This window comes from Opisthorchis viverrini (genome assembly GCF_000715545.1).
Source record: "Opisthorchis viverrini unplaced genomic scaffold opera_v5_2, whole genome shotgun sequence".
Taxonomy (NCBI): Eukaryota; Metazoa; Platyhelminthes; class Trematoda; order Opisthorchiida; family Opisthorchiidae; genus Opisthorchis; species Opisthorchis viverrini.
The window spans coordinates 2,386,632-2,411,304 of NW_008751658.1; the positions used below are offsets into that span (position 1 = coordinate 2,386,632).

Here is a 24,673-nt window from a genome sequence, read left to right on the forward strand (position 1 = left end):
AGAAATCAACGAGCTCCAAAAAAGTAGACTAGGTTGAACCGGTCATAATTCCCAAGGATATTGACCGATATTCTAGTGCAAGAAAACCGAAAAAACATTTCTTCGGTTAATCAAATGCAAAGTTACTACCATTTTAATTCTCAGCCATAAAATAATTCAATGTGAAGAGTTTTGTGCAGACGTTTTGTGGGAAAACTACTTCAGGGTTATTCTTGTTGACCGGTCTTGCATAAACGAAGCTTAACTAGTCTTGTTTGTTTTCTACTTCAACCAGTCATTCGGTTTGGTGGACGCAAATCGGTAACCAAAATCTTCAGTTTGAAATCGGACTGCACAATGGAGAACGAAACCATCGGTCTTTATGTCTGTTCCACACCAGACTTGATGGGCTACCCATTCACAAATGCCACGATCGATGCGAAGGGACTGGTGCGCGTTCATATTTTTGGAATGTTGTGTAAGTCTGCCAAGTGTAAAATATGGCAAGGGTAATCGAGCACTCTGAATATTCAAGGATAATTTCAATTGTTCCATGTTCATCTCCTGAGATGTTTACTTTTGTCACTTGAGCTGAAGGTTCGGTAAAGCATAAGTTGTTGCGCAAGCACTTTTTGTATCACCCGGTATGGTGACAGGAATTAATTTTTTGAGGAAATCATCACAGCAGCAACCCAGTATCTATATTTTTAGCAAGTAGCACGCATTAATAGGGCAACGAAAATATCCTGTCTCACATACTCACTATTCTAATATGCATTCTTTTGTTCAGTATTTCTGTCAGTGGGTTTTCGACTAGATTGTGTGTTACAACAAGAAAGCCCCTTTTAACAAATTTACTGATCAGTAGTACTTTTTGTTTACAGGATTAGTTGAAGTCCGTTAGATTGAGACATGGGAATCAGACTAGGGTTCAGATATACAGTGCGATGAAACGAATGCTCCACGGCCACCTAGCATGTCTGACAAACATCAGTCCACGAGCTCACACCGCAGTGTTTGTAATAAACATGGTTTATAGGTACGATATCTGTAAAGGATAGCGTATCGTATATGCTTGTCAAAATGACGTCAGATACTTCAGCGCTTCGAGGACTGTCACATTAATTCGTTTTACGCACATATGTATATTCAAATGGATCGATTTAGACTAACCGAACGCTGTGATTCATATTACTGTTAAACATGGTGTCTTTTTACTAAATTTCTTGCGCCGTTTTTTGAAATCCACCAGCTTCACTATTTTGTGCATCATAGCTTCAGACATCTACGTACGTATGCAGACAAACGCACTGTGTACCCTCGTTCAGGATTTGTATTCCAAACATCAGTTTTACAACCTAACGCTTCGGTGGGCAGTGATTTCGAATGGAGTGATTCTCCATACTTTACTCATTTAGCGAATAAAAACTCCTCAGAATTCTATTTTTCCCTGGACGATGCGCCTTAAAAATAACCTGAATGTTGTTGATCGTTGTTCTTTACTCGAAAACCCGAAATTTTCTCTAGGTTCCAAGGATAATTTTTTTCATCCGATGGGACAGTTCATACTGGCCCTCGGAGTGTAGACTTTATTAGAGCCGTTTTGGTTTCGTATATTGTTTGTGACGGGGCAATATCCTTTATTTCTGGCGAAATAAATGTCTGCTTGTTTTACAGTTTACCCTCATCGCATCACAAACACATTTGTGAGGTTATTGCTGGTTTGTTTGGCTAGTTTCCTTACTCTGTGATTTACGCAGTAGTTTCGAGTTGGTCAGAATGTAAACGCCAGGTGAAAAATAACACTGGGATTAATTAGTACATATAGTTTTCGTTGGCCACTCCATGTGAGGGACAAAAAGCACAACGGTGAGGATTTCTTTCATGGGTCTTTGGGAGATGCCCATGTTTTTGTTAAAGCTGTTGGAATTTGGTTGTACCTGAAACTGTGTCTGAATATTTGATGCATATGGAATTGTATTGATAAGGCGGCTAAGTTGAATGTAAAGGTTATCAACATATCTTCACATTTTGTTATGATGGAAACTGCGGAACGCTCATCTCATTGTCAGCTGTTCTTCTCCTGGTTGAGGTGTTAGTGCCTTAGTCAAGGAGAAGAGATAATATTGACTGCTGCTGCAGTAGGTGTCTGAATACACCGGAAAAATGACACGTGTTGGTCTTACGTTTACACGATTACAGCGTCCAGTTAGAAAGATAAAACCCAAAAGATTTTGGTAACTTTTATTTTTATAGCAAGATTTAACTGTGTGGTTCTCAAGCGGAATCACTAAGCAAGTTATGGGATTTTGAAGCCGCCGGAATGGATGGTCGGTAATACACTGATACGAATACTTGATGCAACATGATGCAACCCCGGTAATAACGGTCATTTCAGTTTCCCACAAAGTGTCCTCATCTCACCAACGGGCTGGTGTTCCCAGGAATTTTCAAAATACTTCTTGGACCAGTAGGGTAAACCGCTTATTAGGGTGAGGCCAATTTCGCGGGTAGTTGCTAGAGACCAAATGGTAACAACTCTCATTGAGACGTGCACTTAAAATAGTCCCTTGTAAGAGTGAAACAGTTTTACAGTTCCTCACGACTTTTCTGCGTAGACTGACTTTGCTTACGGGACGGCAACCGGAATATAATTCTGTTTGCATCCCTCCCAATGAGAGCTCTTTTAGATCTGTGATAATTGTTCGGAGTGCTGTAGAGTGAACATATTGTTGACCAAGTTAAATGCCCAACACTAAGTTTCTGTGATTCAAGGTGTTGGGCACATACCAGACAATGCCTGAAATATAATGGTGATGAGTTTTCACTCATGGTAATGTTTATGCTATTTTTCTTCGACACAGTGACAAACACCGTCAACCTGACCAAAACATTCGGTTTCAACTATGTCTTAAAGCAATGGCTCCTACCCTGTACTTACTGTCATTCAATAAATCACTGCAAAGCTGTACTAAGTTACAGGAGCAATTAGGGGCTGTTGAAAAATTCTATGCGGAAACTAGGAAGCTCAAAAGGATGCCCGGCATAATATTCGCTTTTGTAATTGTGGGAGAATGAAGCCGTTGAAAATAGATATATCCGACATTGCTAATGAAATTTGTGTAAGGTAAAATACAGAATGTCTCCTGAACGAAATTTTTCCGACATGAGGATGCTTTATTCAGGTGGATGTCAGAGATAAACGGTTTGGTCCATTTGTTTTCACTGATCAGTGTTTAGAAAAAAATGAGGCGAACAACGGAAGCACTATTATTAGTCAACAGGAAATGTTTTTAGTATATGAACATTAATGCCCGAAATGTTTGCTGAACTTGACAATTTGGTTGCCAATTTTAGACACTGATCAAGGTGACACCGTCGGTGTTTATTTGTGTAGGCCTACATACCGACACACGGCTGTACAAAGAAGCACATCTATCAGAGAGGTGTTTTCAGAATACCGCAAAGGTTGACGAGCAGTTCATCTCTGGATACTACTGATGAGGCATGCGAGTAACATGTTGTTTACTCGTAACTCCGCTTTGATCTTACGGGAGGTGGGATTTATTACGGAATTTGTGGAGCTGCTTTGCAGCATTCGCTTACAACTGCGTGATAGTCAACGAATATCCAGGAACTTTTAGGAAGACGGGTTCAAGAAGAAGACGGACATTCAGTTTTCAAAAACACATGCATGAGAATTTTGCTTTACTCTCCAATAGTCTGTAACTGTTCTGTTGGTCTTCCTGATAAAACTCCGCACCGAAGGGCCTTCCTCATTTAATCAGTTCTACGAGTAAAGCTGCCGAAACTGCCAGCTGTATTCAGCTGTAGAAATGTCGGAGTATCACACTTGGTGCCACGAAATGCAGCGTTAGTGTTACGTCTCTCTAGACTCAAACCAAACAAGATCGCAAAGACCTCCTCAATGGTTAAGAGTTCAAAGTTAAATTTTCGCCTTATAATTTTTCATTGCTAGAAATGTGAATGACGATGGCCACTGTTCTTTTTTAGGAACGCACATCACCATAGAAATCACGTTTTGTCATTTGCTTGCTTTCCCCTGATGATTTCCTCAGCCAACAGTGTGTGAATGTGGTGCTTATTTATGGAAGTTACAGACAGGTTTAAAGTTACCTTACCCCTTGCTGACTGCATTCTCTTCCTCTGGAACGTCTATGTGAACAAGCCATGTATGCGTTTACCAAACAGAGATTAGTAAACTAATAACCTATCACAAAGTAGGAGTTGCCAGCAAAGCATAAATGGCGTTACAAATCTGTCCCATTAGAAATGTGCGAGTAGTATTGTGGGGAAAGCAGTGATGAGGTCTGCTTTGTGTGTATGCTGTTTACAATCACTCAGTCCTCTTAAACAGAAGATGTCATGGGGAGTTACATCAAATTAAGTGTGTATCTGCAATCATATCAGCAACCAAAAATAAAAGCTGATAAAACTAGGTGTTTGTGCGAAAATAATAAATAGTTGTTTTTAATCACGGTTTTCTCGCTCTGGGAAGATCAGAGCAAGAGACTGCTCTCAGTTGGTCCCTTCAGTAACGTTCTTCTTACAAAATACATCATTTTGCTTAAGGGTCAACTTGTTACCAGGAATACGACTGCAATGGATTTTTGAAGGTTAACTGTATAATATACACGGATTTATAGCCATATATTTTACATCTACTGATAGCTTCAGTTGATTTCATCTGTTTTGCTGTATGTTGCGCCATAGGAAACATGATTGAAACTGCAATTTTTCATTACCGATCTAGCCAACATCTACGCTTTTACCCCTTTTGACAGTAGACACGTTTCTGCTTGGTATGCTCTGTGGAACATTGCAAAGTGCTTAGAGCTCACAGGGTTTCTCATCAGGCGATAAGTTGTAGGATATTGAGTAACTTTTGAGCCTTGTGGGGCGTATTTTCGTCGATTGGGACAATGATGTATTCTAATCAGTGTGCTTGCCTCCAAATAAAAGAAATTTTAAGTTTTTATTTAGCCACAAACTGAAGGATCAATTCAAGGTGGGGTGGGTGCATTTTGGCGTTATGGCAACAACTACCGTGATTTTTCCGTTAGCTTACTAGTAGCTTAACTGTCCGGCTGAATTGTCGTAGTGTTTATATTGATTTTAGTGTATACGGTTCCTGCAACTAAACGCACGCCTCTACTCCAGTGCGGTTGCGATTTCATGGTAGTGTGTGTTGAGTGATTGGGCAGAACGTAGCCATTGGACATGTAGAATCCTGCAAAATTTCGTGGCCTTTTTAGAGTTTAACCTCAGCATATCACCAGAACACCGGAATACTCGGGTATATGAATTTTAGGCATCCTCATTTAAGTCTAATTAACAATTATTGTAAAGAACAACGCGAAACCATCCATACACTAAGGAGGAAGTGTAGCCTGATTTAACCGAAGGAACTACACTAAAAGTAGTTTGGACCAGGTGCGTAAGGCGAGACTCTCCTTTTTCCTCCTTATAGATTTCTTCATTAGTTCTATGGGAAAAGTTACCTCGTTACTGCCACTCAGTAATAAGTGTGCTGGCGATTGAATCGCTGTGGAGAGTTTTGTCATAATTATCATCTTATTTGCACAACCGATTAGACTAATGTTATCTGGCGTCTGTGCACAAAAAAAAGACTATTTGGCTTCCTCGAAACGGAAAAGGTTCCCTGCCCCGGTTAGAACGATAAGTGTGATAAAATCGGACTGGTTCGAAGGCGAGTTAGCCGTCATAGATTTGTGTAGGCTCAGATATTTCATACGTTTCAGAAGTTCGCTGAAGGGCATGGCTACTGCTATCAAAAACGACGATAATAAAAATAACCGTAAAATGCTAGTACCGGAGAAGGTAGCAACTTTGATCGCGCATTGTCTTACTTCATAATGACATGGTGATGACGCATGATCTGAGCGCAGAAATCAGATGTGGTGTTCGTTACCTTCGCATGTGATCTGTTCGACGAAACTGCGTTACAGTCGAACGAATTTAATTCTTGAGTCACTCAATATAATCTTAATGGGTGTGTACATAACAGACTGACTGACCTGTCTTCACTTCTGTTTGATGAAGGCTTGCAACCCCGCTTCGAGGTCAAAAAGGTTTGTGCCTTCTTGAACTAGCAGTGCTGTAGGGTCAAAAGGTCACCTGACTTTACCTGCATCACATATATCCGCCGTTCGGTTCTGAACTCAGTCAGGGACTGCATAATTCTGAGAATGTTTTAAGAAGTGAAATACTTCATGAGTGTCTAAATGTTCTTGAATATGTATTTTACTGACAATTTTTAGCTATTTGTAGGGAGTAGACCATCTTTCATTCGTTCTGAAGGTGGGAATTGATTTTTGACTTTATTATCCCCTTACAACGCATTTCACTGATTGCGATCAGCATTCTGCACCCAGGGTTTCACAACCAACCTTTGTCACTCTGAAGTAGGCATCGCGTAGTAAATGACATTTAACTGCTTACCCTAGTTGGGAAGCGTTTGACACTAGCAGTGTGAAAGCTTAGTTGATTAGCTACGACATACTTAAATTCCAGCCACTAGCTGCTGAAATTTAATATGGCAACGTCAGATGCTCCACTGTTGAGACACGCAAGCATTCATTATAAGGATCGTCAGCTGCAGCCAAATACAACCAACTGAAACTGAACTGCTAATCGGGCAAGTTTTTGATACTGTCCTGCTGCACTTTTAACAAAGCCAAACAGCTTTAACTATGCGCCGCTGGGTTGTGACCTACCGCTCATGACTCAGATTATATTTTAGCTGGTTACTAACTCATCGTTGCAAACCTGATCCGTGCGGAGTTTAAATATTACTGGACAGTTCGCTTACTTAAATGACTTCACCTTCGTGCTGGTGCCAGAGTGCCAATATCCTGTGGTATTTTGAGTTGACTAAAATTACACTACATTTGTTTGCGGAACAAACCTCACTCTTTCAGCACCAAGTTTGACACGCAAGGAATGTGATTACCAGATAGTACAGCTATTATCGTGGTTAGTTTATGTAGATCAACTCGGTTTACTTGAGCGTGATCAGTGTTGCTTGTAGACAGATTGCATCAAAGTAACTAACCCATAAATGGAGTTGCACTAAAATTATGACTGAACGGGTGAATCATTAGGTGAAGATAACTACAAACGATTGTCTCTAGTGGAATCTGGTGCACTGTACCCGCCGACGCATAGGCTACAATGGCTGGCGTTCACTATAATCCATCTCCGACGAAACAGCCCCGTGCACCACTGTTTATTCGTTCCTGGCAACTTTACGTAGACGTGGAGCTAGTGTACTTCACATAAACAAATTGGAGGGCAACATATGAAGCTCATAGACAGCACAGAATATCGGATACATACAGGGTGGCTCGAAACTTAAGTTGCAGGTTTTCAACATAAGCCACTGATCATGTAGTGCCTAATGAGATTGGTTTGGTTTCAGTTGTTTGTCCCCATGTAGTTTGCACATGTATGTCATCGGTCGGACGGCAAGTTTTTGTGTTTTCATGGCAGTTGCAGTGTTGGCACTTCGAAAGCTGCCTGGAACTATTCTTCGCAAGTCCAGTACAAAACATCGCGTGAAATCCCTTTGAATAGATGCACGCGCTGAGGTTCATGACCTTATTGATGCAACCGAATTTCAAACTTGAAGTAGGCAAATCCTCCTAAGCAAGGTTAGGTTGAAGGCTGCCGGAACCAAAGGACCTCTTTCGATTTAGAGCATCTTTCCTTTTGAAATTTTTTAAAATATATTTCCTTGTTCTCCCACTGTGAGACTCGGTGTTGTCTCACGGATCTAGTCAGAACGGCGGCACTTGACCATACGAGCCGGATTAACAAGACGGCAAATAATGTGCGGCTTTGGGGTCACGACGTTCATTGTTTGGCTGTGAAAGTAGTGTGCACTCGTTTTGCTACTTGCTGCTCATGATAATACATTCTCTACTCTGTGTATAGTAGAGCCACCTCAGTTGGGTGTCTTTTTAGCTTTATGTATATATTTTTTTAATAAATCTACTAATAAATCTATACTAGGACAATTTGTCTCAAATTTGCCCCCATTAACAAGTATATTAATTATCTTTGATATTGTTCGTAAATTGACAAATTTGACACAAAATTGGCCCTCATATTCTTCCCCGTCCTAGTAGAAATCATGTCATCAAGTTCAGAGAAGCTTTTCACTAAGTGGCGTCAAACTGAAATGTGAATCCTAGCTGCTGAGTTAAACCCTGTCATCTAATTAACGCAGTAGACTGCGAATCCAGGCAGCATGGTTTTGGTAGTGTTGTGCAAAGCAAGTGCAATGCTGGACTGATTACAACGATAAACAAGAATTTACTATTGATACTAATTGTTATGATAACATGTTTAGACCAGCTGTCGGATAACAACAGCTGGCTGCATACATGCTGGCTAATGCAAGTCTTTCAGGTCTAGGTCGGATGCTTACACGGTGCACCGTATCCGCTTCGCTAAACCCTACTAAGAGGTTTAATCATTAGGCCACGGCCCACTGGCAAACCCGTTCTGATGTCATCCACTCATATGAGTATGCCTGACTTTCTTGAATTGTGAAAGCTCAGTAGGTAAATTTGCGGATACCCTGTATGACTCGGGTTCCGGCTCATCAATCCAGTCGGCCAGTCAGCCCTATGGAATTATTTAAAACACAAAAATTAAGTTGCTACGTGCTACATAACGCTCTACCCCGTATTTCCAAACATCAAGTTTTTCTGTTGGGTGGGGTAAGTTAAACAATCTACCGTGTGCTCTCAGATAGATGCTGTCACATGTCCATCAAAATGAGTACTAGGACAGTGTGTAGGCTTGTTAAAAAACAGAGGTGTGGAATGATAGGCTAGCAGAAATTAAACTAAATCTGTGTTAGGACAACTACATTCATTTGAAAACCAGTTTGGTTTTCCCAACTGAATCTCTCGCTTAGGACGTTCTTCAACTAAATGCACTGCACCAGGTCATCTCATGCCTTAGTTGGTACGATATTCGAGTAACCGCAACATATTTTTTAGAAGAAGCACACTACTCGTACGGTTGATGCAGACTCCTCCAACAGTCGACGAGTGGTTTTGCTTCGCTGTGTTGATCACGTGGACGAAGTCTTCTAGGTTCAGTCGAACGTGTGCCCGATTTGAAAATCCCAAACACGCAGTAAAGCTGGGATGCAGGAGAGTCTTCCATGAAAGCCAAATTATTATGCGAATTGGCATTCTTGTCGAATTTCGTGCAATTTTAGTCCAAGTAGATCAGAAGGTGGACGACAGCTCGGTGACTGCACCTATCTGATGAGCCCCAAGAAGGGCGGAACTGGTCGTGCGCTGTCGAACAGTTTTTAGCCTCCTTTATGGGTAGTGTGTTGCGCGTATAACCCCGCAATTGTTTCGATGTGCCGTTCATTGAATTAGGGTGATGTTGTTCCTAACACTATCACCTTCTAACCTGAAAACTCGTAAATTATACGATCAACAGAGATAACTGTAAGGTGCCGGACCAAGGTATTTGGATAATTCTTTTTGATTCAATTGTACCGTTGTGGGGCTTAGTGCACCAACAGATTATGGATTGTCTGTTGAGTACAAAACACGGAGAGGAGGGATTTAGCCAGGGATTTCATCAATCTTACGTTTGAATTAGACCCACTAAATAACCTATTGCGGCAAAACTGAAACACCCCAACAAGTTCTGATATTGGATTACCAAATAGAAAATAGAAATCACTCTCTGGTCACTTTAAGAAAGCGCATGGTTTGGGAGCGATAGAAGTTAATGACAACGATCATTGGAACACCTAGCAATAAGTGTGAGCAGGAGAGGCCGAGCTCAAAGCTCACGAAGTTATGACTTCTTGAGGCACAGTATAACTGACCAACCAATAGGACCAACCCACCGAACAATGAGTAACAGTAGAAAGTACGACCCACCTAGCAGGTGGCTCACACACAGCACTATACAATACAGTCCCTGATCCGTCGCTACGCTACTCCCTTTAACGAACCACTAATAATACAATCTAGACTGGTGATGAAATGTCTGTGAACAAATCAGTAACCTCATTGCTCAATTTGGTTCACTTTCGTTTTGCACATTCCTCCTACCTGGAGATGCGACATCACGCTACTGTCACGATAATAAGGGATAACCAGTTCTACTAGGTAAGAACTTTCAAATCTCAGACCAGAATTATTATAATCAGCATTCGATGACCAAAAGTATGCTGGCTATAGAAAATTAGGCGGATGTGCTGGAAGGCAACCTGGGCTGGACATGCAGTTTGGCGTTATGCCATCTGTGCCGTCTTCATATCTCTGTTGTAGAGGTGTGTCGAATTAGACGCAATTTAATTGCCATAAAAACCTACATTTTTTCGCAAGTTTCCCTAAAGTAATAGTGTGATTAATTGTGTCCCGGCTTCACAATTCTTTTCATCCTATCAAGACTAATATAAAAGAAGATAAGCTCCGATGAGGATATTACGCAAAGACCTAGATCTGTACATCTGAGGGTTGGGGACTAATTTGTTACGTCCCCTCTATTCCCAGTTTCCGAACGCGGTTCTTCAGAAGTGTGGTAAGTTTAATTAGATCAGCGAACCTTTTCGCCATTGGATAAGAAAGGGCTGATAAGTAGTCGTAATGCACAGGAACGCGTTTTTTCACACAGTCACTTAGTGCAAGTGGGTATTCAAAGCAAATATGCGTCTTTAAATCAGCTGTCAACCCAAGTAAACATGGCTAGATGGGTTAATGAGACGGACCCTGGGGTGGTCGCAACAGAAGTTCAAAGAAAAAGTCAAATTACACGAAGCCCAAGAGGAACATTGACCACAGGCTTGACGAACTACTTCCACCACGTTTTTGTCACTGGTGCTGAACTACGTTATTTTTGTTTCCAATTTCCAGTTCCAAAATGTGAGTCACAATGTCCTTGGTTATGAAGAGGATCTGTCCCGAAATTAGCGACCGTTTTTCGAACCCAACTTTTGAATCTCGACTGCTCCTTTGAGTTTGGATAACAGCAGCAGCTTAACTCTTGTGCTCCTCTGGGGTGACAGTGTTGTTAGGCGCTAAAATGGTACCACGGTCAAACAAATAGTATTTTTATTATGCCATGCACCACAGGTAGAGATAAACTAATATAACTTTCCTGGATGGGACTTTTAACGAGTAGCCGATGCGTTTCTGCGTATACTTTCAATCTGATAACTGGAGAAACTGTCTAGAACAGAATACAACCTTCAGGTCGATGGCTAAAATGTCACGCCTCCCTTACACGGAACGGATTAGCATAGATTCTCAGATTAGTTGACTTGCTGCAGAGTAGTGCTTTCAATGAAAGGGTTTCTTGTGTCCATTCACCATATGGACGGTTTTAATCAAAATCGTCTGACATTTGACGGGATCAGAGCTACAGCTGCTACTTATCATTAAAATACTAGCCTTAGAAGGCCAATTTGACGTCAAAACGATTAACTCTCAGGGTGTTGAGCTTTAAAGGGGTTAAGCTATCTTAGTAAGTTAGAAAATGTGACTTAATTGGAAATGAGTTTCATCAGCAACGGATTACAGTGCCTCTGGGGTATGATGGCAAATAGACTATCTCTGCTTTAGTCCCAATGACCAATTGTTTCTTTAAACTTATGACGATTGTTTCCATCTGACTGCATATCAAGCGTTGCCCTGTTGCATCTTTGCAGCTGTTTATTCTTAAACCGATGTAACTGTACGTCATTTTTGCTACTTCACCGGTGCTGGATGAGCATCTGCGACTGCCTGAAATATGTTCAAAATTAAATTCAATAAGTATATGCCTAAACTGATTGTCTGACCAACTTTTGTCAGTTCGTCTGTTCCGTTACTATTTTTAGTAAAAGATAAATGTGTGGTTCTTTATGAACAGAAAGTTGCCTGTTGGTTTACGGTTCAGATTGTAATTATTCAGGAGTATTTTGAGTATATTCCTTGTCGAAAACATGAGAAAGTGAGATTTTTAAAAATATTCCTACCTTATGATTGTGTTTGTCTTTACCCAGCTGTAACTATTTGGCCTTCTGAGGGCAGAATAAATTTTCTGACGGGAATGTATCTGCTTCAGGAAAATGAAAACTACATTTTTTCTTCAGGGTACTATCCGTCAGTCAAAATCGTACCGTTTACAAAGGCTATTGATCCACAGTCCACAGAAGACTTGAAAATACAATGTGTTGCTTCCACGTGTCCTGAGAAGCACTCAAACTCGAATTGCGACCAATATGGTCACATCGTTCAATGTGCATATTTGGAGTTGGCCCGAACACATGAGCCTTCAAACGGCCATGCGATCCCAGATACTGTGCTTGTCACAAACGGTCGGGTAAAACCAGAAGTGGCTGAAGTTATAACGGAACTAAAAATAGTCCATTCTTCTAAAACCGAACTGGTCACTACAGTGCCACGAAGTGAGTTTCCCTGAAATTTTGATAAAGCACTCAGTTGAAAACGGTCCATTTTTTGGTCATTTACTCATCCTGTTAGCTGGAACCCATCCAACTATGTAGACTGGTTCCAGCTGTACCAGCTTCGTTCAGAGAGGATAAAAGGAAGGGAATAAAAGCCACGTGTGAAAGGCCTAATAATTTTTCCGATCGCAAAGTGATCTGTTTTCCCTGTATATAGTAATAGATTTGACTCAGAATCTTCAATGTTTGTTGTCATATCTGTTGGAGGTTGAAAACAAACCTCTGTCAGGTGGTACAGGCAATCACACTGGTGTACGATAATATCACACTAGTCTCATCGGAACAGAAAAATATCTAAAATGGAAATTTTTTAATGTCAGTGCACCAAGTAACAACTCCCGTCCTCAAAAATAATGACCCTATGTCAGACGTCGTGTGCAGAAACCACCAGTTGTTGAACCTGCTCACAAAGCTCATGGTGAGCTGAGTTTAGAGCTAAAATATGCCATTGCTTATCTATGTTCTTTGCCTTATCGGCGGTTTATGGCCTCATCAATCTGGCCTCACTAAGCCTAGCTGCAGTTTGAGACATAGACATGGCGGGTCACAGGAAACCTTTAGCTACCGTAGCATTGCGCTACTGAAGTATGCCAGCGTGCTTGAACGTAGGATTATACGGTGCATGATCGTAGATGAACAAAGGTGTAGGAACTCCAGTTCAGCCAAAAAGTAGTTGAATTTTCAAAAATCGGATAAGAACACTCATCTGCTGTTGAAAAAATTGAGTTATGCCATCGCCTTTTCAGTACAGTTTATGTAAATAGTGGATTTCAATGATTGGTTGGTTCTAGACACACTGCCTCATGTAGGCATCACATTAAACACTAACAGTTCACGTCTATAAAATATCTTAAGTTGATACATCAGATTTGCATGGTGCAACTCGGGAGGCAACGGGAGGCCTCCCCAACGTGGTCAGAAAAATTGTATTGTGAGACGGAAACGAGTTCTTCTAGGTCAAGGAAAACCGTTATGAAATAGTTCTAAAAATTACACGAGTATTTTAAATAAAACCAAGGTTCTGAAGTAAATTAAATTTCCTATTTTCAGCTGAATAAGTGGAATAATATTTATAGACATGAGGCATTCATAAAATTGCGTTGCAAGTAATGCATTTAACCTGCATTCTTTCACGGTTTTTATCTGAAAGAATTTGTCAACCATTCGTAGGATATGTATGAACTGGTGACAAAATGTACAGGCTTAGTTCTTTACTTTTATTTACTGCAATGGTCTTGCTTTCACGTAGGAATGTTTAAAAGCCAACACAACTTCAGTTACCACACTCCACGGCATTTCCAGGATGTTACCGTTTCTCCAAGCATATTCATGCTTGCTAGCCGTCGAATCTCATCAGTTTAAACATATCACACACAGAGCTCGCACTTAACTAACGCAGGTGCCTTGTATCGTCACAATTTCCGGTTGTCCTAGATAGAAGCTATACGTAGAAATACATAGTCTTTCTGCCAGATGTTTTGCTTGGATTCAGTGATTCCAAATGTGCAAACACAGTCGATTGAGAAACGCAGGAGATTTTATAACAAAAATCGTCAGCGAATATACGCTCATTTTCAAACTAATTTTGAGTAAACAAACACTGCAAACATTTTGATTAAGTGATTGTAAGCTTTCAGCCTATTACCGAACTGGAAGTTGAGGAAAGCCAACTGGTTTGCAAGAGTAAGGTAAGTTCCACGAAATGACTTCGAGTGCTATTCATTAATCAGAAATGCAGGACTTCTGTGGTGTGGACATAGTTGAGGAATAAAGTAAAGTAAACATCTTATTTTGGTGACAGTTTGAACCAAATGAGATTTCCAGCAAACCTGTAATATTGAATCTTAAACAATGCGCAACACAGGGGGACAGAACTATACCTGAGGGCCTGGTCTGTTATCTCACTTGAAGCCCCAGTTAGTGACCCTCTAAGGATCAAAAGTAGAGTCGGATTACGAGTTGCATGGAGTTATGAACGACTGACTGAAAAAACCTTCTGAGGAGCTTGGTGACTGTTTAAACCAGAATACTATTTATAATTATTCAAACATCAACGGTGTTTATATTCAACTTCAGTCCAGTACCACACAGTACTTCCGTTGTGCGCTACGCTGATGACGAGGAAGGATAAACATTTATCTCGACTTTTTCTTTTAACTGGCCTTCACCAGTACGGAGAATAATAACGTTGAAACACCTGACCAAACACTACTTCGTCATGTTATTCTGCGTTAATTGAAGAGGTAATTTGCTGATTTTGGATGGAAGTCCGTAAACTGAAGCCCCAAGCTGGCTGCTCCACGATATAATAACTTATCTGAAGGCCACTGATTATTCGCTTTGCTTATTGTGCTCATCTGAAGGTCAGAGACTGACAAAACTATTGAGAGATTGGATGTCAGAAGTTCAACATTTATTAGCAAGCGAAACCTTAACCTCTGTGAGTGATGGCACAAGGAATTGACCGACTAGAGCGCTTTTCGTGTTCCAAAGCGTTCCAAGATTGTTTCAAAATCGTAAAAATTAGATTTTGTAGATGGCATTGTGCGGAATTTAGAGGCAGCTTTTACTTCAAGCGCTTTTTGAGTGCCTGTGAAGCGATTGAGTTTTGCTTGACATAGAAGGTTCCAGATAAATGGGAGCAGATAATTCAACGAGGTGAATATTGGAAAATAAACCGAGAAACAGCAGGTGGTTTTTTACCAACTTCTGAGTAAACTTAGCCTCGGTGAATTCATACTCACATTTACACTTGCATAGACAACTAAATCTACGCACGCGTTAACCAAACTCCGAAAGGCTTTTGTGTCAAACCGTGGTACTCTCAACCTTTTCACCTCTGACTCGACACGTCTGGTCCATAACTTGGTTAAACTTCGTATAATTTTGTATACTCTCCTGCAAGTTATGGAGCACTTTTATGTAAATTTATGACAAAACCCTTCGAAGTTGAGTGGATGCTTCTGTGTAGCAGCTGTTTCACACCCTAAATCAACTCTCAACAGTCTAATTTTCGGAAGGTCCCCAATAAGTTTATTTCACCTTTTGGCTGCTGCGGACTTTTGCTACCGAACAAGTCGCGAAATGGAGGCGATTTATTTTGTCAAGTCCAGTTCTCTCAGTCGGATTATCCAACAATGCGGCAGAAAATTTTGACCGTATGAGTTAAAACCTTAGTATGTAGTCTTTGCAAGTACCCCACGAAGTCTAAACAAATGTGGGCTGTCAACTTCTACATACCTTACTATTTTAGAGACTCCAACATACATTACGATAAATAGATTCGGTGGTCGTGTTCAGTACGGGAAAAGGGTAGGTCGCTATTTCCGCAATTTCCAGATATAGTAACTCGCCTTTTGGGTAAAGTTATTTCAGGACTGTTAGTCGCCTCGTCCCATCAGTTGGTATTTTAAGAAGACGAATAGACAATAAACAGGAATATAGAGGATTCATTGCTGCTCCGTAACATCCAGAAACACGGAGCATTCTGCAGTGATGTGTGAGTATTCGATCGTGGGAATGTAAAGAACGTGTCGTCTGACGCTGCTGATGCAGAGTAATTGTCGAAATGCCGATAAGCCGCGTCAGGTGTACACTCAGTGAGATTTGGAAACAGCTGCTGCACCAGTCATAGTTCCTCCATATAGAGTTTTACTTTTCAAGTAGTGCGGCAACCGTCCAATGCAAAACCCTTAGTAGTACCGAGTCAAGAAAAAACATTTGTCTCATACGTATGAGGACCTCTCAAGCAGGGCGCATCAGCAGTCCACGAATGATTTGAGCTCGCAACGATCCGGTTAGGGAAAGAACATTAAAGGGTGGAACACCGAGCATACACCGAAGCATACAGTGAATCAGTTTGGTTGTCGGGACATCGTTGACTTTCGAGTTCAACAGATTTTCTGGTAGTTAGGTTTCATTAAATCACCGAGAGTGTTGTACGCTTCATTGTCAATTATTGTCGCCTGAATTTAAGTGACCAATCGCCCTCATTTACGTGATAATCAACGGAATACATGTAGATTAGTGACCTGCGCTGAGCTCATTGCATGCTTTGCTGCCAGAGTTTAATTTGAGTTTAGGAAATCAAAAAGACCAACTTGTTAGTCCGGGCAGAGATCTCTTCGCGAAGTACATTGCCTATTTTGTGACTTCAAATGACATTAGGTGCTACTTGTGTCATCCGTGCTGCGCAGAATTTTACGGGAAATGAAAATCCACAAACAAGATTTGAGGAAAGGAGATAATCAACACCTTCTATTGATTTTGCTGAGAATCACGGAGTAGTATCATTCGCTAAACATAATAATTAATTGCCGGCTACAGTGATTCTGATTCTGCTGTGTGAAAGAAATCATCAGGCTATCATCAAATTAACCATGCATCGTACTCTATATGTTTTGGGAAGTCATTTTATAAAAACCATCCAATTATCTAAACAGTTGCATATCCTTGCTATGCGATGGCTTTAAATCTGTTCACTTTGATGTCAAAAATTAGCTGTTTTATTGTTTGGAACCTAGATGTTTTGCCAAATGAAGAAGGGATACTCAGTGTTTTACGAATTAGTAACGCAAAGGGTTTTGAGATTGCACAGACTGGATGTATGCACCTGGAGCATAGAGCTTTCCGCCATTAAATATAAGTAAACGATTAAACCATTCCATCACTATTGCCCCATAAGCTTTTTGTTTACTTTGTTGATTTGATTAAATTTTGGTGGACTCTGGTAATTATCTATTCTTTTGCTATGAATATTTCAAGCAGTGAAACCACATATAAATGCATAAAACAATAACTGTCATGTTTATAATTTAGAAACTTTCTTGCACTCCGCATGAGTTCTGTGTGAAGATCTCTTTCCCAAGTGCTTTTTCCTTCCAACCGCAACTACGCCGATGTATAGGGCTTTTCGGATGCCTCGTTTGTAGGCGTTCATTAAACGAAAAATACCGTCAATGGACTACAGGATGGTCTCCACATTGGTGAACTGACTGTTTATTATGAGGTCAGTAAAGAACATATCTGTGGATGTTACCATAAAGTCGCAAAAAACATTTTGTTTAATAAGTGTATCCTGTTTTTGCAAAAGCACATTTCCATGCCATTCAGTGGTAAGTAACTAAAATCAATGCAAGGAACCCTCCGTAGGTGGGCAGAACGTTTAAATGCGATAATCCACATTGTTCGAATGTATAATTTGTACATAGCTGTGCAATCAGGAGTCTGTTCAGGGACCGAAGTTATTTACCTGGTCCAAAACCGTGCTATCGGTAGACTCCACAAAACTTAAAGGTCGCAAGACAATATAGCACGCTGTCCACCGAGTACTACGCACGCAGTATCCTGATTTCAGCTGTGCGTCGTATTCTGTCGAAATATCAGTACTCCCAACTGGATTCCCCAGAAGTTTTTGAATCTGATCTTTATGGTTGCATACTTCTGGATGTGTAAGTGTGAAAGGCGAGCTCCTGGTAAGCAACATTTTAAAGACTATGACGAACGAGTCAAAAGTCTCATTTACCGAAAAAGTCACAAATGTTCCTTATTTTCTATCTCATCCTCCATCCAGAATGTTTAGTGATTGGACGTCAATCAGTGTCTTATTTGCCGCTCTAAAACTGAAAAACAGGACCAAAAACTTTCATTTTAGGCATTAGGCGATTTATGTGAATCAAATAAAATAAAACAGATTGCACAGCACTGGGGTTTCTTTCGTGTGCGTCGGTTAAAAAACTCCAACTAGTCAACCTTTTTGATTGTGTTTGTGCCACTCTGCAATGAATGTACCATTTGTAGCTCTTCTGCAAAATATAATATTGTGCTGCTTGGTGCATGGCAGTAACAGCTTCCTATGCAGAAGTCTAACAAATGTGTTGAAGTTTGGATGCGTGCGTAACGACAGATAAGCTACGTGGTTGTTCAGCTGAGAATTCAGCTGTCACGTAGGCGATCATACCGGAGTTGATTATCTCCTCCATTGGATTCACTTAGATTCATTACCAATCATCCCCAGATCTCTGTCATCCGTTATAATCTGTACCGTATTTATTAAATCGGTGAATCGGTTGAACCCATCTACCTAATTCTAGGGACATTTAATTGCATATATGGATTTGATACACTTGAACACCCATATTCCTATTCAAGGGTGGAAGAAGGCGACGTTAATTAAGTGGCCTTGATCATATAAATCATACTTTTTTACTGACAGAACCCCATTGAACTTCCATAAATCTGAGAGACTCCGAATGTCAGATTTAATTTATTAGACGTTTGTCAGGATTTATCCGGCCTTTGGCCAGTAATCAGTAACGAATATTTTTCTTTTTGATTCCGCCTTTTAAATCAGCTCACTCCTACTACGGACAGTACAAATGCCGATGTCAGACTGACGACCCGTTCACCTCCGTTGTGGAGTCAGTCGAAACAAAACTTCCAGCAACGGAGTTCGACCAGGGTAAGTTTCGTTCACCCATCGTGAAGCTGATTCAATCGTAATCTAAGGTACACAAATTTCTCTTTTTGATTCGTACTCGCTGTTGGACAACAAGTGCATTCATCGAATCGCAGTACAATTAACACAGTTTTGCCGTATACTTTGGTTGCAACGTGCTTTTTCCTACGTTCATCATCGCTACCGTAGATCATTCAAAAACTAAACATTATTTATTCGGGGCCGAACTGGTGAACACCAAACTGATCACACACACAACGGAGCGGTCTACGAATGAGAGTAGATTCGATATGCCGGACCTATTTAGTGGAAGTGATTGTTTCTCCTTCGTCCATCACCGTGGGTTGCAGTTTATCTTGGAAAACTCATAGTGCGCACCAGTTCGAAAACTTTCACTGGGAAACATCGATTTGTCCGGAAATTGGTGTGATCATTTTTTCGAAGGGCGACCATCCAAAAGCCCTTTTTGGCCAGGTATACCTCAGCAGTCAGCAGCGAATTTATGATACGAGAAACGTAAGATTACGCATAGTCCCTGGCACTAGGTCAAGGGCCAAGAGAGAAAAAGGGTTTACCAGCTTGTCCTTGAATTTGGGTCTACATATGTTGATTGTATGCATTTTGAAGGATACGAGATAAGAGTAAATTAAGGTCTAAAAAACTGCACAGATAGTGTGTATGCCGTCCAGGTTTAATGGAAAGACACTTTACTGTGGATTGATCATTGAGTTAATCATTTAATAGCAAAGTATAAAATGTGGTGTCGAGAAATGATTATATTTGAATTCCATTTCATTGTGTTGTACAGGGGTTGACGTGACCGTTTAACCTAAGATGTCGGAAGTTACAATACTTATTAGACCAAATGGTTTGTTGCAAGGAAAATAGTGAAATTATGATATTGGATAATGAAAACAAGGATTCTGCGGTCTAACTTAAGCTGCACAGACCAGAGTATAGTGGATTTGTGTGTTTCTGCTACTATTTCCATTATTTTTCCCAACCATTTAGCTGAACATCTATGAACTTCTGTTGTTACACCTCCAGCTGCGGTCGAACTGCTTGAAACCATATGTTTGACGTGGCTCCAGATTTATGTCGCATCATTCCTCTGTGTCCAGTTACTTCCGTTGGTTCCGCGTCTGATGGACGTAACCTGTCTTGAGAGTAAAAATATAACGCAGGACCGCTCAGCTTGATCCAGAATTTCATGCAATAACATTTTGTGAAAAGCGCTATGTTTAGATCCTCTTGCAGTCCTAAAGGCAAACTTTCCCCAGGTAGCACACTTTTCCCGAGGTATTTGCGCTTCTGTAATTTTGATTGGTTGCGGCACATTAATCAAGCGAATATGATATTTGATGCAGAGATTAATCCACTGTGCGCGCAACCAAAGTTTATCTGACGCTTTGATTAATACACAGTCAGGGACAGACTAGCAACCAGTAGTTATGACCTACTGAAGGATTTGTTTGTCACTATGGTCCCCTATAAACTGTGGTTTCGCACGTTCATATTAGTTATCCATCATCCAAAATGACCCGCTAATACTCTGATGAAACCCAAAATCAGAAAAAAACTTTATACAACCCACCTCTCTATAAAATAATGTATATTTTCGTTGAATTCTAATATAAGGTTTATGACCGGGCAGGTCACGAATTTGCCAGCAAGTTATAATCCAAACAGTTTGAAGTCGTTCTTCTGACACTAATGTGTGGTTAGACTTCCGCATTCTGTCCAGGTCTGAATTGATTGAAACCAAAATGATATTTGTTCTTTTTTCACTACCACTATATAATTTTGCTCTCCATGTATACTACTAATGTGACCGTTGACCACTCAATTTTGTGTCATTTACCCGTTTGTTCGTTCTACTGCCAGGTGGTGAGTGTAGATTTCCCGTTTGTGGTTTACTCAGTCGATTCTTAGACGAAGTTGATCGATCCGCATTGTTCATATTTTGTTTGTTTTCTGTATGTACGACCTTGCGTGTATGCGTAAACGTGCCCATCACTAACAAGTTTAGTAATGGTGCGTCCGTAGTTTTGTTAATTCCACCCTACCCCTAACGTTGTCTACTCTGTTCTTGGCCTGTTTACCGACGTCTCTGCACATGCAACAGTTTATCAATACGTTTACGTAATCGTACTGGGACAAATTAACCTGATAAGTAAAGCGTCGTGGGTCTGCATAATCCCACCTACATTCAGTTAGTATTAGTCCGAAGAATGCAGACCCAGTTCATGCAAGGTTTCGACTTGGGAATTTCGTCTGCGTTTGTCGAATGAATCGGTGTATCTAGACTGACAGACACGTTGCATGGTGCATGAAAAATGAGTTAATCATTAAGGCCTGTTGCCTTGTTTTCATATGGAAGTTTACTTTCCGTGATGTGTTCCTGACCAGTGAATGTTTGACAACTTGGTTCTGGACCCTGGTTAATTTGATTTTGGATCTGTCACTTTTCCTCTGCACCGCTTTTCGTCGCTTACTTATTGTGCAGTGTGCACTAATGTTATACTGTGGCAGATTTTCTATTGGTCGAATTTTGAAATTCTGTTATTCGGACTTATATTAATGTATTGATAAAAATTATAGCATAAAAAACTGATTCGGAATTATTATGGTGCTAACATATACAGATAAACACCTGCACTAACAGCACCGATAAATCGCTGTCAGCAAGGTCTTACTTCAATATGTGTGGACTTGACTTTACTGGAAAAAAACTCTAATTACGCTCAACACGGTGTCTCGCGCACAATCGCAATATTCATGCAAGACTTTTTTGACCACAGTGCATTGTTATATCCCGTCACAAAGAGACTGAATCTTACAGTGGTATGACGGTTTGCGCACCTCAGCGATCCATTGAGCTATACTGGGGAGTGTTTTCGTGACACTTACAGAGTCTCTTATACCAGGTTGATCAATGGTTAAGAGGTATGACGAACACAGTCTCCTGGCCTTCCAGGTTGGGGGTTGGAATATGTGGCGACTTGTTCTGTAGAAATGGTAATGCATTTGCGTTTCCCGCCCAACACCACTGCCTTGCGGTGTTGGCGCCCTGGCAGTATCCGAGCCCTCGTACAACCATGACATTCACGACTGTATGGCAGTGTAGCATCGGTGTTGAACACTGATGTCATATTGTCGATGATGATTGTTATATCCGGTAAGGGTTTTGGTACTTAGTCAACTGTTCTATAAGAGGTGAACATGGATACTCTAGGCTGTTTTAAATCTATCTTTTTAACTGGTAGTGATGTGAAGACATTTAGTAGCTATCAAAAATGGAGCAGCAAAGCATCAGTTTTGAACACTGCTGTCATACTGTTGAGGATGTTGATGAATTGAGAAGAAAATCTATGCCGGAAACTCAAGAAGCACAGTGCGACTCTTTCAGCATTGTTTAGTTTCATCGTTAATGCGCATCTCACGAAGCTCATAGTTCAGAACTCGAAAAATTAGCTGTTTGGCTCGTACCAAATAAGACAATCCCCTCCGAGTGTGAGCTGTGAAAATCGCGTGATTAAACTGGCATACTACTCATGTACTCTAAGTGGGTAGATTGAAAAAATTCTGCCAGCTTAGTTAACAAACAGTTTCTTTTTATAGTATCAAACTTGTGGTTTTTTGGTCCCAAAGTGATGCAATTGAGGATACTAGCAAAGTGCTAGCTAAAAGACAAGCGAAACATAATTATCTAAGACTTCTTTTTTAGTAAATTTCATTCTGCATGTTGGAAACTAATGCTATGTATGTGACCTCGCATGTCTCCTAAGTTTTCCATATATATTCTACACAGTTCCCATTCAATCGGGTGAAAATTTGAGGTATATGATTCATTTTTGCAAAAATTGTCCGTGGTATGACAAAGTTCATTCCATCCCGAACGTTTGCGTTTATCTTATGCTTGTTACTCTGGACCGGATCCGTTTATACATTTTATCTAATATTTCGGATTAATTTCCAAACAACCAAATAAGATGCTCAGGATTATTAAAGGTTTCGCATACAGGATCCTCAGCTGCACTTTTCTGTGTCATAGAATAGGGTTTAGAATTTTTATATTAACACTGAATGCTTATATACTGCAATAGAGTACGATTCGTTTTAGGCCCACGTGCTAATGATATTCTTGCTAATCTATTACCCTACCCAATTTGACCTTGTCCAACAGACTTGGTGTTCGAGCGCAGTTTCACTGCAAAGCTTGATGAGCAAGAGATTCCGAACACTCTTGGATTCCTTGAAATGCCAGAAATTACCGGTTATTTCACTTTGATTATTTCGGGTCACAGTCTAACGGAGAACTTACAGCTGCGAGTGACGTATCTCGACAGTGGGGAATTTACCACAATCACCGAAGAAGTACGTGAAATGTCCTATACAGATGCATATATGCATATACATACACATGTGTTCGATTAACATCCGACTGGGGTTCTCCTGTTTACAGAAAATCGTTGACGCGACCTAAACTGCTTGCACCTAGTTTAAAGGGAGGCTGGTCGTAGGCGGATTTAGGCTGAGAAAAAAAAATAATGTTTTAAGTGTTCCTGTAGTTTCTGTTATCGCTTTCATGAAAACGTTCTTGTATTTGCTCTATTTTAGTACGCGCAAACAAGTTCAGTGCAAGCGTTTCCTCTGGCCAAAGGAACCCTGTATGCATGGCCCATTCGAGCCTACAGAATAGTTCAGGAGAACGCTTGGCCAGATGTGACCGATGAGGGTTTGACTACAATTGAGTGGGAAACCAAAGATGAAGCAGTAACTGTCAGGAAGGTCAAAGATGAACTGCGAACAATAGGTGAGCATAACTAAATATTTTCAGGGCATCATCGTCAGTAGTACCGATTGTTTTTCAGTGATGAACTTTATAGTGAGTCACTGTGACGGTCTAAGTAGCGGGGACTAACTGCTCCTCATTGTTGGTCTTTTGCTGATATCTACTCACATATCAAAAGATTCAAGTGTAATAAATGCTATCTTGAATCAATTGGTGATAGCTATAAACTGAATTTTTGGTTCGTTTTTAAAGCGTGCCTATGGTGCCTCTGGTCAGATAGGGCAACGAAAGTGAAAAGGCTACTCAAGTCATCTACACTTCTTCAGGATATAATCCAAAAAGACATTATGTCATCATTTTTATCACTGTCAAATTTTTCACGGACAGTTCAAGTCTAATTATATAAGGAGCTAAAGAAATAGCTTTCTATTTATACCGGAAAGTATCATTTCCTACACTACAGACTACGTAAAGATATACTACACCAGAAAACGTTTTTAAGAGAGTAAAGTTTTTATGTTTCTGCTTTGTTGGTTGCTATTTTGAAATCACCTATTTCAAAAATAATGGCCGAGGCCCCAAACCATAAAACCCATCAACTTTACGTTGACAGTGATGCTGATGACATAGTAGATATATTTGCTAAGACGCGTGTTTATCGCGCGCATCCAGCAGTTCATGAACATCCTAAATGAAAGATTCAGCTGCTCCCATCACTATGCAGCAGTTTCATCCCTTTTGAGAATCAGTCCGCAGTGCGCAATAAAAAGGTATGTGAAATATTGAATTCGAGACCTCGGTAGTTAGGAGTAAAGGAATGGACCTTTCGGTCATGAGGGGCTGACCAACAGTGTGGGTAACTCGCGTACATCTTTCAGCCGCGGAATCCGCATTACCCAGTCACGTG

At 40.6% G+C, this 24,673-nt stretch overlaps 1 protein-coding gene across 1 annotated transcript in view; it reads left to right on the forward strand.

Moving 5' to 3' along the window:
- T265_12484 (hypothetical protein) overlaps positions 1 to 24,673 on the forward strand; it is a gene marked incomplete at both ends in the record, with an annotated part of 86,671 nt that overhangs the window by 24,705 nt on the left and 37,293 nt on the right. Inside the window, 5 exons of the mRNA XM_009164008.1 lie at positions 275 to 457; positions 12,140 to 12,454; positions 18,867 to 18,974; positions 23,158 to 23,348; positions 23,592 to 23,787. Coding sequence (XP_009162272.1) covers positions 275 to 457; positions 12,140 to 12,454; positions 18,867 to 18,974; positions 23,158 to 23,348; positions 23,592 to 23,787 — 993 coding nt within the window. The remainder of the gene's footprint in view (positions 1 to 274; positions 458 to 12,139; positions 12,455 to 18,866; positions 18,975 to 23,157; positions 23,349 to 23,591; positions 23,788 to 24,673) is intronic.